The 13,066-nt window shown below is 46.2% G+C and overlaps 1 protein-coding gene across 3 annotated transcripts in view; it reads left to right on the forward strand.

The window, feature by feature from the left end:
- The window catches only part of Adcy8 (adenylate cyclase 8), a 212,775-nt gene extending 201,132 nt beyond the window's left edge, over positions 1-11,643 (forward strand). For all 3 annotated transcript variants that reach the window (XM_026407468.2, XM_026407475.2, XM_026407480.2), the window contains 4 exons: positions 264-410; positions 6,789-6,881; positions 8,062-8,176; positions 11,156-11,643. In XM_026407468.2, coding sequence (XP_026263253.2) covers positions 264-410; positions 6,789-6,881; positions 8,062-8,176; positions 11,156-11,643 — 843 coding nt within the window. The remainder of the gene's footprint in view (positions 1-263; positions 411-6,788; positions 6,882-8,061; positions 8,177-11,155) is intronic.
- The last annotated feature ends 1,423 nt before the right edge of the window (positions 11,644-13,066 follow it).

The raw sequence follows: 13,066 nt of genomic DNA on the forward strand, positions 1-13,066 counted from the left end.
GCTGCCTTGAGGGTAGAAGTTGCCATCTATAAACCAGAAAGTGAGTTCTCACCAGATACTAAATCCAGAACTATAAAAAACAAAGTCATGTTCTTCATCAGCAGCCCAGTCTAAGGAACTCTGTTCCAGATGTTGACAATTGTGTCTGGGTTCCGTGTTCTGTCCTCGCATGGGGCTCCTATGCACATGTGCACAGGTAGCATCTTGCAGAACCTGACCTCCCATGATCATTTCTGGCTTCCTCTGTGTGTCTCTCTGTCCAGGAGCTGTATTCTCAATCCTATGATGCTGTTGGGGTGATGTTTGCCTCCATCCCAGGATTCGCAGACTTTTACTCTCAGACTGAAATGAATAACCAGGGAGTGGAATGCCTGCGCTTGCTCAACGAGATCATTGCTGACTTTGATGAGGTAAATCTGAGCCTCAGAAATTTACAGTCACAAATGGGCATCACTGTTGTCATAGCCTTGTGTGAATTATCACCTTTGGTGGGTTTTCTTGCATTTAGAGAATTCTAGGCTGTATTATAAACACAGAGACCACGTATTGTCTGACTTAATTATCAAAATGACAATTATGAGCTAGCTAATTGATGTTTGATGGATGCATGCATTGGAGAGTGTTGAAATCAAGCCAATTAACATCAACACTTCACATTCTGACCATTGTGTGTGTGTGTGTGTGTGTGTGATGAAAACACTTAAAATCAAACATCCCTTTCAACCCTAAACTCTCCAATGGCTTCCTCAGGCTAGCTCCAGCTCCTTAGTGCGGCACAAAGCCTTGAACTTACTGTCCTTCTTAGCAACTTCCAAGTGTGCAATGCATTAAATTTTAACTATAGCTACTGAGGTGTGCAATAGCCCCCAAGAATTTATTGCTCTTAACCAAAGCAGTGTATCTATGGCCAATATCTCCCAGCTCCCACTCACTCCTGGCTGCTGGTAACCACCACTCCATGCTCCACTTCTATATGTGGCGTTTTTAGATTCCACATGTAAGTGAGATCAGGCAATGTTTGCCTTTCTGTGCTTGGCTTATTTCACTCAGCCTAATGTCCTCCAGGTCCATTTGGGCTGTTGCAATGGAGGGAATTTCCTTCTTTGGCAGCCGAAGAGCATCCTGTTATATATATATTTATACCATGCTTTCTTCTCCATTCACCCATCACTGGACACTGAGGTTGGTTCCACATCTTGGTTATTGACAATGTGCTGCAAGAGTGAAGATGTCTCAGTACCTTCTCAGGGCTCTCAGATCAGCCGGTCACCATTGGCAAGGCCTATGCCTGGCCACATCATTTCTGACCTGGACAACTAGTGACTAGTTATCTAGCTCCACTTCCTCCCTCACCTGTCTCACCATCTGCAGCCACCAAAGGCAGAGCATTCTGCTACATCTTTTGAAGCCTAATTCCCTGGCTTGCCCACCCCAGGCTTTCCCCGGGTGGCTCCGTGTGCACAGATGTGCCTTCCTCCTTGCACTCAGTCCAGGCCCTCTAGATTCTTCCCTGCTGAGCTCACTTTAATGCTGCTGCTGCTGCTCTCTTGCTAGTAGGATTATCACAGGAACTTGGGATCCTGCAAAATTCTTTCTAGGCACAGAAGAAAGCTGAACATTGCTCCAGGCACATCCGGCAAGATTGTTTGCAATAAGCCAGCGCCAGCTCCTCACCCCACAGCCCCTTCCCGCTCCAAGAGCTATCAAAGTCCTCTCACACTTTGGCCCTCTGTTTTCATTTTTTTAAAGTGAAAGGGGGTGATGGACCCCACATTATGACCCTAGACACGTTTAGCCATAGATTAGGTAAATGTGCTGCCTGTGTATTAAATGAAATAACAAAGCCCCTTGCTGCCTCTAAATGGACTTCTGAGGAGGGGCTACCTGTGCCAGGGCTTGGAAATGGCTCGGTGACAAGAAGTTCTAAGAAGAAAGCAGAGCCTGGTCCGTGCTCCCACAGAACCATGTTGGTTCAGCCCACGGCCAGCAGAAAGCTGAGGAAATGTAGTTGCATGGAGGCAGAGCTAGGGAGAGAGGTGGGTAGCTAAAAGCATCCAAGATCTTTGAGCTAAAATTTGAGTGGTCAAAGGGCTGCTAAAAGATCAACCTTGAGGGCAAATTTGAGACACCCAAGGCTGAGTGAGAACTTATATTTTGAGCATAATTTGCACAGGCAGAAGAGTAGCTTCAAGTTAGCTCAGGAAACTCACATAATGAGCAAAGTTGCCCGAGCTGTGAATTGAGTCCCTACCCCCCACCACACACACACACACACCTCAAAGCAAATCACAAAAACCCTGCTCTCCTGGTTCCAGAAGAGCTCCTCTGAGCAGGAATTGACTGCCTTTTTTTTTTTTTTGGCTCCTGATTAATTTTGAGAGGATGCTGTAGCCAGACAGTCTCTAGAAATCCTACTTTGTCTGCTTGGTTTGTCCATCTGTCTGTCCACTTGCAGGACATGAGACCCTAAGAATGTTACAACCTCAGAGTTGGAGAGCAAGAAGTTATATCTAAATACCTGTCAACAATAGGAAATAGAAGCCAAATCTGAGCCTTGGAGCCAGGGAGGTTCAGGGAGCCCTAGGTCTTCCACTCAGGGCAGTTTCATAGTTGAAGGACCTGCTCAGTCTCCCAGGGGAATAGCACTTGGTTCAATGTGCTGCTGTCACCGTCGTGTAAATCTTAGTTTTTGATCAAAGAAGTCCATGTCTTCTTTTGTAAAGGACCCTCAAAATTATGTAGCTGGGAAAAGGGGAAGGGAGACTTTGGAGAACCACTCATGACATTTTATGTAAGTCTGAAAGTCTTGCATCATAAGGGACTCCTCTGTCCCAGGTAAACATGGTGCAATTTCAGGTAGAATCATCCAAAGAACCTCACTGGGAAAGTGACTTATATGGGAATCCTGGAGGAGATGAAGGAGTAGAATCAGCCATAGGAATACCTGTAGGGATGGTGCCAGGCAGAGGCAAAGGAGGCACAGATCCCTGAGGAGGGAATATGTCACAGCCTCCCATGGGTCTCTCAACAATCAAATCTTGAAGTGGAGTTTGGAATGTGCCATGACTTACCCAATGATTTGGTAGAAGACATCACAGAATTGCACCATTCAAGTTTCAGGTCTGGAAGAAAAATTCAAATCCACATTAGCTCCAGTCCTCAATGTGGGGTGCAGGTGCCAATGACCTGTAGCAGAGTGCATCATGGGACACTAAAAGGCTTTGGAAGCAAGGATGATCTTGCCAACCTCATATCCCAGTGCCTGGAACATAGATTCAATAATCACCTACGGAATGAGAAGTTGAATGGATGGGTCACCCATATTCCAGACTGTCCATTCTCTTCCTTTATCAAAGCAGTGCCTCTCAAACTTCAGTGTGTCAAAAACACCTGGAAGACTTGTTAAGCCATGTCCAGTGTTTCTGAGTCAGTAGGTGTGGACAGAACCATGACTTTCTGTTTTTTACAAGTTTGTAAGCAATGCTGATGGGACCACACTTTGAAAACCACCGCTTTAAGGCAAGGTGACAGGACGGGAAAGCAGAACATTGGACCAAAGCTTCAAGGTGCAAAGTCTAGCCCTGACTTCTCCTAGATGGATAAACTTTAAAAAGTTCCATCAACCCTGTTGCCTCCGTTTCCTTACATAAAATGGACATTAAATAATTACTAACTGGGATAAAGAGGCATATTATCCATACCAGGTGAAGGTTTGTTAAACCACACTGAGGGGAGAGGCCATCCAATATCACCTAATGTTCCCAAGGAATAATAGCAATCACCGATGCATCCAAGGCCCTTGGATTTGGGTACAAAGAAACACATCACCTTGACCCCAGCCTCAAACATTTTAATGCCACTTGGGCTGCCATCCCTCATAAAGTGACAAAAGAGGGCCAAGGGTATGAGGTGGGGCAGCTAGGAAGCGTTTCACAGGAACAGCCAGGCACAAGTGCAGGCTTCAAGTTGACCAAGTCTTAGAGAAGCATGAAGGTCAGCCAGCCATCATAAGGTCAGGGAATCGCTGTATGAGTTCATAGCATGGCAATCTCCGAAACTTAGAAATTCTTGATGGTTACCCAAGGCCAATATAAAATGAGTGCATGGGATAAACAGCAAGTGGTTTAACTCAAATTTGCCAGTCCAGACTCTCCAGTCTGCCTCTTCTCTGCCTCCTGACCACTTTCAAACACAGCCACATACTCAAACACACACATGTGCATGTGTTTATATGCCCGCACAAAGCTGCACACATGTCAATACATACACATAAGTAACATGCCTGCATACTGTGCACACATGTGTGCACATCCACACACAAACACACACAAGTCGACATTGCTGCACAAAAAACATCTATGCACACTACACACATATGTGTGTGAACATGCATGCCCATACCACCAGAATGCACACATGGACATGCACACAAGCACCATGCACATATGCATATGTCTTCAAACACATTTGCACATGTGTGTGTATATATATATACACACACACACACACACACACAAATCTACAACCTGCACTCACAAATGTCATTAGAAGCTATTTCTTAAGCCACCAAACACAAAGCACTATTTAGTTTATCACAAGTAGTCTCTCCAAATATCCATATGTGTGTCTCCATCTCTAACCCAAGCCATCATTATCTCCTGCTTTGATACTGCAATAGGTCACCCCATGTTTCCTCTCCCCTGCAGCATCCAGGATGACCTTTCCAAAATGCAAATCCAACCCAGTCTCTGCCACTTATGTCCTCTCAGTGCTTGCCACTGCTGTTTTCCTGAAAGCCTGTGTCTTCTATATTTTCAGTGTGTCCTACAGGCCCTTGTGTGCTCTGGTCCCATTGCCTCTCCCAGCTCCTAATCTTCAGCTCACAGCCAGGTTTACCACTCTGCAGCCATATTGGCCTCTGTGTATTTCTTTGAAGCCACTGTGCATCTCTCCCAACTCTGGGCTTTTTTAATGCTATCTCCTGGGTCTGCATGCTCCCTCAACACTTCTGTGCCCCCAGCCTCCCAACACACAGATTCATACACAAATTGCTAGGAAACCCTTTCTCAAGCCTTAGAACTGAAGTTGTAAATCAGCTGTCTTCCCAGATTCACCAGATTGGATCAAAATAGTCTATACTTCTCATGCCTACAACCTGTACATTTCCATCATAAACATAATTAAATTTGATTTAGTGTGTGATTATTTATTTTTGACATCTGGCCTTACCTGGGCTGTTAGCTCTGTGATGGCCAGGACCTCATATAAATTGTTTCTCAGACATTTAGGAGCTCTATGAATAGTAGCTGTATTAGTTTCCTGTTGCTGCTGTAACAAATTACCATCAATTTATTGGCTTAAAACAACAGAAATTTATTAAAGCAATCACAGGTCTGTATTCCCTCTGGAGGCTCCAGGGAGAAACCACTTCATTGTCTTCTCCAGCATCTAGAAGCCACCTGCATTCCCTGGCTTATTGCCTCTTTCTCCATCTGCAAAGCTAGCACTCATGTCACTCTGACTTCTGCTTCTATGTAATGTCCTTCTCTATCTCTCCTGCTTCCCAGTTTCTACTATGAGGACCATTGTGATTAGATTTCCCAAAACTAATCATACCTGCAAAATCCCTTTAACCAAGAGAAATAAGAGAGGTATGCTTTCCAGGGATTAGGACATAGAGATCTTAGAAGCTAAGTCAGGAGGCATTATCCTGCCTACCATCATTACTACATAAGAGACCAAGGTTTCCCCTCCTTAGCATGAAAATCTCAACTGCAGGTAAAGATGGAGGAAATGCTGAGGATGGCCACCATTCTTTAATTTAGTCATTCATTCACTCATTCCTCCCTTCAACACTCTCAGCTCTGTCTATACATGCCCCCGGAGTCCTGCATTCCAGTGAGGAGAGAGGGACATGATGACAAACAAGCCAAAGCAGGCATAAGTGCTAAGAAGAGAAGACAAAACAGGAGAGTAAGAGTGTGCAGAAGGGAGAGGGTGCCGCTTTCAACTGCAGATAGGGCGGTCAGCCAGACTACGATGCCAAGATGGCGTGGAGGGAAGACCTGGAGGTGAGGAGGGAGCCCCAGGTGGTCTGAGGGAGAGTCCTCTCCAGAACAGCAGATGCAAACCTCCTGAAGCAGAAATGGGCCTGGCGTCTTCCAGGACTAGGAAGGAGGTCAGTGTGGCTGGAATAAAGTGAACAACGAGGACACAGGGAGGGGTCAGGCTGTGACAAGCTTTGCAGATTGCAGTGAAGACATTTTGACCCTGACAAAGCTGGAAGCCATTGGAGGGTTCTGTATAAAGCAGGGACACGTTCTAACTCACTTGTAAACAGGATCATTGTAGCCACCACTCTGGGAGAGAGGAGGAAAAGCAGGCAGGCTCTGCATAGCCCAGCTGGGATCCAGCAGGGGCTTAGACCAGGGTGCAAGCAGGGAGGTGCTAAGGAGGTTCTAAGCACATGGTGAAAAAAGAACCAATGAGATTTGTTGAGAATTTGGGGACAGTCTTGGTGACCTCCTTGAGCTAATCAAACAGCCTTATTTATTTCAAAGATTCTTGGAAACACACCTACTCCTTCTAGGGTGTCTGGTCACACCATCTAGGCTCCTGGCACTTAGCAGGTGCACAGTTATTGGCTGACTGTGAGCCCTTCAGAGAGGCAAGGATCCCCAGCATGAGAGCTAGACTTTTCTTCATGTGAGCTAGGGGCTCATTTTCAGGAGCCGCAGCCTGGGGAAAGAGTCAGCACCAGACTAACACCATTGCCTGATCCATTTCAGCTGCTTGGTGAGGACCGGTTTCAAGACATTGAAAAGATCAAGACCATTGGCAGCACCTACATGGCAGTGTCAGGCCTGTCACCGGAAAAACAGGTAAAGGACTCAGGACCCAGCACAGCCTTTACAGGGGCCTTGCTGTTGCCATGTCACTGAAGGTGGTGACACCCCATCACCAGGAGGCTTGGGAGCAGGGTTATGAAAACTGTGGTTTGCAGGGACTCAGGCAGGGCCACTCTACTGGATAAAGTTATGCTGCTATGCTGAGAGACCTCCAGGCTTCCCTCTAAACTTCACTTTTTCCTTGAACAAAAATCAGGGCCTGCCAGGTGCAGTGGTGCACACCTGTAATCTCAGCATCTCAGGAGGCTGAGGCAGGAGGATGAGTTCAAAGCTACCCTCAGCAACAGAGAGGCACTAAGCAACTCAGTGAGACCCTGTCTCTAAATAAAATACAAAATAGGGCTGGGATGTGGCTCAGTGTTCGAGTGCCCCTGAGTTCAATCCCTGGTACCAAAAAAAAAAAAAAAACAACAACAACAGGGCCTAGAGATACCCCTAATGCTAGTACCTGTTTCTTGTTCTTATTTTCATTTTCTCCTTCCAAAGTTGTATGAAATAATTATAGCTTCTGAATTTTGACATATTAACCATGTGCCAAGCACTTAGTGTTAAATGGGGACACTAATGTCTGCCTTTCAGGGCTAATGGATGAATTACCTGGGCTACTGCCATGCTCCCCATACAAAGCCTTGCACCTAGTAAGTCTTCAACAAATGTTAAATGAATATGAGTCTATTACTGGGGGAGATGGAGTCCTCATTAAATTCCTTCCATCCTTCCTGCATTTTTTTTCCAACTAAAAGAATTCCAAGAGTGACTCTCTGGGAAGAAATCCACATGGTACATATTTGTGGAACACAATAGCAGGGGTCAGGAAACTCATGCCCACAGGCCAAATCTGGCCCACCACTTACCGTAGTCAATAAAGTTTTATTGGAACATAAGCATGTCGAGTCATTTACATTTTATCTTTTTCTCCTTTCAAATACAACAAAGACCATATAGTCTGCAAAACCCAAAATATTTTCTATGTAATGAGCCACATGTGCTGCACTCTTAAGTGAGTCTCCTGTGATCCATGCTTCTGGAAGAGTGCACAGGCACATGATTATTTCCTTCTCAGGGACGTGTGGGTAAGGCTAGGGCAGAAAGCCCTGCTGCAGAAACAGTAGCAGTCATCACACTGAATGAGCCCTTCTCATGTTTGCTCCAGCAATGTGAAGACAAGTGGGGGCACCTGTGTGCTCTGGCCGACTTCTCCCTCGCCCTGACGGAAAGCATACAGGAGATCAACAAGCATTCGTTCAACAATTTTGAACTCCGGATCGGTGAGTCGCATCTGGAAGCCGGGGCTTCAGAAAACGGCTTCCTCACTCACTCTGTCAGCAGCTTCCACCTCTTGGGTCTCAAGGCAGGGAAATTTTTTCCAGCAAAATTCAGTAGGCTTAGTGTGACCCTGACAAGGACAGTCAGAGGGTCAGCTCAGGCCTTTCTGAGGTTCCTCTCACTCAAGATGTTAAAAAAAGGGAAGGATACTGGCCTGAGCGCAGAAATACAATAGGGCTGGTCTTTGGCAAATCCTAAACGATAGTTTCAATCTGGTTCCACCCACCATGCAAGGTCCTGCTTGTAGAGGTAGCTAACCACCTAAGAACAATTCCAGTCTGACTTCTGGTTGTTTGATACTGGTGGTCCCTGGGTTGTTCTCAGGTCTCCTGGATAATGACTTCAGGTGAAAGCAGGACTCTACTCCCAAGGGTACCTGATCCTGTACTGAGCCAGAGTCAGGCAGAGAGTCCTACAGCACATTGCCCAGCCTTGAAGCTCACCCTCCTTCAGGCTTGGGGACAGGCTTGTGCAAAATAGCAATAAAAAACAACAATCGTTGGTCTGGGGTGGTGGCTCAGTGGTAGAGCGCTTGCCTAGCATGTGTGAGGCACTGGGTTCACTCCTTAGCACCACATATGAGTAAACAAAATAAAGGTATTGTGTCCACCAACAACTAAAAATATTAAAAAACAATCATTGCAATTGAATAATAATTTTTTATGATTTGTTACTTTGCCAGTTACTTCCACATCACTACCCAACTCCCAGGGGTCTTCAATGCCAGTTTGAAAGCCCCTCCTCTGTCCCCATTCCCACTTTATAGCTGAGTCAACTCAGACCCAGAAAAGGGGAGTGACTAGCCTAACATCACACAGCCCAGTAGTCATTCCAGCAGCGGCTCCCAGACCTCTCGACTCTGAGTTGAGTGACTCCTGGCTGGCAGGGTAGGCAGCTGTAGACCCCACCACCGTCCCACACGGTAGATGTCCATTTTACTTCATGTGTTTTCCTTTAGCAGCTCTCAAAGAAAAGAGATCCAGAAATGCCCATTTCTAAGGAATGTCATGTGCCTTTGTTCTTTGGAACAAAAAGAAGTTCTATTTATGTTTTTGGTTTACGGAGGGGTTGGTCAGGCCTGTTCCCACAGCTTCCATCAACCCTGCATGTCTGTTCTGAAATCAACTACAAAATTGAACCAGGAATAAAAAGAGAACTTTAGTCCTGAACAGAGAGATACTCTAGTAAATTCCAAAGACATTGACTGAACTAGGAGCAACCTTGGCATGATATATTAAACTGCTGTACAGTTACATTGATCTCAGAGGTTTGACAATTAATTTCCCAGCTGATCGAGCATCTCAGTATGTGTTTCAGAACTGCAGTAGCCAACTCTATGACCTTAGGCAAGACGTTCTCACCCTCTGAGTCTCAGTTTCCTCCCGTGTAAGCTGGATGCTACACTCACACTCTGCCTGTCAGCTCATAAGTCATATGGGAGTCGGATGGGATGATGGCTCTGAATGTGCCCTGAAAAATTTAGAGCTAATGATCATTGTGATTTACATGCATTCTACAATCTGCTTTTCAAATTTGCAGTCACTTTTATGGTGTGTGTATGTGTGTGTGTGATGTGTGTGTGTGTTAAAATTTAGAGCTAATGATCATTGTGATTCACATACATTCTACTGTCTGCTTTTCAAATTTGCAGTCACTTTTATGGTGTGTGTGTGTGTGTGTGTGTGTGTGTGTGTGTGTGTGTGTGTTGCTCTGCCTCTGCCTGGAAGAACCCACCCAGATAGTTGTCTGACTGGTCACATCACTTTCTTCAAATCTCTGCTCAAAAAGGTCTTAGCTCATGGGCCTTACCCCCAAGTGTACCCCCACTTTCTCTATCCCTGTACCTGTACCCTGATTGATTTTGCTGACATTGTATTACCTGTTTTCTTATTTCCTCTCTCCCCAGTAGAAGGTGAACTCCATGAGGGCCAGGACTTTATCTCTTTTCTTGCCCACCATATCCCCAGTGCCTGGAACAGTACCTGGCACATAGTAGGTGCCTACTCAGTGTGTACACATGCCCACTTACATGTTTAGTGAATTGCTGTCGTTTCTAGAAGTGAAGTCTAGGTTTCCCAAAGGAGGCGGCTCCCTTTGCCAAATAGGATTAGGGGGAAGTAGAATCCAAGCAGAGAGAAAGTCAGGACCAAGGCACAAAGGTGGTAAGCAGCAGGTGGTAGGTGGGTAGGTGACTGGCACGGAACCAGCAGAGCACTATGGACGTGGAGCAGGGGTAAGGGAGAGGGTAGGGGAGAACGTGGCTCGTGAGTTAAGCAAAAGGTAAACCAGAGAAGTCCCGGATCTTAGGGAGCTTCAGCTTTATCCTGCAGGTCAAAGGAGCCCTGGCAGATGTATAGGAGGGTGGTAACTTGGTCATGTGTGTGCATCAGGCCCTTCCCCTTCTGTGAAAGTGTGGAGGGTGGAGCGAGAGGACAAGGGAGGAGACAGAGAAGCCAGTGAGGAGCCTTCACCATGGACTGATGGAGGGTGTGGAAGAGCTGCACGAGGAACAGAGGAGGGAGAGCTCTGCCCCCGCTCTCAGAGCACCGTGTGGGCAGAAGCAGGAGATCCCGGGCCCTGACTCCTGCTCAGTGTTTCCTCATCGCACAGGCCTAGACAAGTCAGAGTGAGGGAGAACAGCAGTTCTGCTGTGTCGAGCAAGCACTGTGCCCAGGGGTTTGCTTCTGATATCTTGTTGACACTTCCTTTCATTATTTCCATTTTACAGATGGGAAAAGTGAGGTCCAACTAGGTTAAGTAGCTGACCTACATCACTCATCTCCTAAGTGACTTAGGCAGGATCTGGACTCTGTAATTCATCCTCAGAGACACATGTTTGATGGTCTCCACCCCAGGTAGGGTCCAAACCCCATCTGTCCCTCTTTTCTCCCTCATCGCTTGCTCCTTCGGTTCATTCACAGGCATCAGCCATGGCTCAGTGGTAGCTGGAGTGATTGGCGCCAAGAAACCACAGTATGACATTTGGGGCAAAACCGTGAACCTGGCGAGCCGAATGGACAGCACGGGGGTGAGCGGCCGGATCCAAGTCCCAGAGGAGACCTATCTCATCCTGAAGGACCAGGGCTTTGCCTTTGACTACCGAGGGGAGATCTACGTGAAGGGCATCAGTGAGCAGGAAGGGAAAATCAAAACGTACTTTCTCCTGGGAAGAGTCCAGCCCAACCCGTTCATCTTGCCCCCGAGAAGACTGCCCGGGCAGTACTCCTTGGCCGCAGTGGTCCTGGGCCTGGTCCAGTCCCTCAACAGGCAGAGGCAGAAGCAGCTGCTCAACGAGAACAACAACACAGGGATCATCAAGGGCCATTACAACCGGCGGACTTTGCTGAGCCCCAGTGGGCCGGAGCCTGGAGCCCAAGCCGAAGGCACCGACAAATCTGATTTGCCATGAAAACATTTTCTTTGTGTTTTTTTTTTTTTTTGTATTTCTTTTATATATAAAATAAATATACTAATAAAAAGGTTTAATTTTTTTTAGAACAAGGATGGTTTCATTGGTCTTTTTGAATGCACCAGGTCAAACACACAATTTGAAGTTCTCGTCAATCACATGTGTTAATCACCTCTTACATACCGAGTTTATTGAGAACCAAAGATAATTACTTTCTGGCTTTGAGAAGTTTGCAACCAGTTGGAAAGAGGAACGTGTAAACAGGCCCAATGCAGACAGTCAATACAGCGGCCATTTTTGGAGCACTTGTCACATGCTGGGTCAGCTGCCAAATTCCCTACCTAAAGACCTCATGTGGTCCTCCCTGCAGGCAGCAACTGTTGAGCATCCACAATGCCCCCACGTGCCAGAGAAGACATGGCAGAAGTGTTTTCCCCAACAGCTAACCTGCAGGCAGGGTGATAACAGATAATATTTTGATAAACCAGTGCATAAATAATCTACTTCCAGACAGGGGTAGATGCCATGAAGAAAACTAAGTAGGGTGATTGAATGAAGAATTGGAGGGAAGGGTGCTGATTTAATTGGAGTCAGCAGGGAAGGTTTCTTTGAGGACATAGTATTAAAGACTGGCCCTAAAAATAATGAGACAGTAGCAACCAGAAGGAAAATGATTCAGGTAAAGGAAGCACATGAGAACACCCTAGAGTGAGATCAAGCCCCACACATTAGAGGAACAGTTGAAGTCAACTCCTAGGTAAGCTGTATAGGAAGGTCACTGTTACCTGGAATGGCTGCGTCGGACACTCCTCCCAAGACCTTGAGACTGCAAAGAAAGTTTCATACAGATGACAAAGCACAAAAAATATTTTTAAAAAATTAAAGGATTTGCTCAAGCGTATGTAGTCACTTGTAAAACTAGCTCCAGATCTATACTGGTCAGTAAAAGCTGATACTACAACAAATGGCTGTCACACTTAGGAGCTGAAATACAATAAAAAGACTTGTTTCTCATCCATGTCCTAGTAAGGGTGTGGGTAGGGTGGGGGGCTTCCATGCAGTGCATTTGGAACCCTGCCTCCTTCCACTGAGGCATTAGAATCCTCTTCTTGGTCCTCTAAATCCAACCAACTGAAGACAAGAAAGGTAAAGGAAAGAGAGTCACTCAGAAGCTCACAGACACCAGGCCTGGGCTCCTACAGTATTGATCTGTCCCCTCTTGCTGCAAAGGAAGTCAGGGAATGGGCTCTTCCTGTGTGCTCATACTAAAAGGCAAATGAAACACAATGGATAGTATTTGCCTCTATCCCAAGAATTTATATCTGCCAAACCCCAAAGCCCATGTTGGAAAGCATTAAGCCATTCTGGTAAGGGCTGTATTGGAGATATGGGAAGGGCACTGATGGAATCCCAATTATCTTCT

Source organism: Urocitellus parryii, chromosome 7 (genome assembly GCF_045843805.1).
Source record: "Urocitellus parryii isolate mUroPar1 chromosome 7, mUroPar1.hap1, whole genome shotgun sequence".
Lineage (NCBI taxonomy): Eukaryota > Metazoa > Chordata > Mammalia > Rodentia > Sciuridae > Urocitellus > Urocitellus parryii.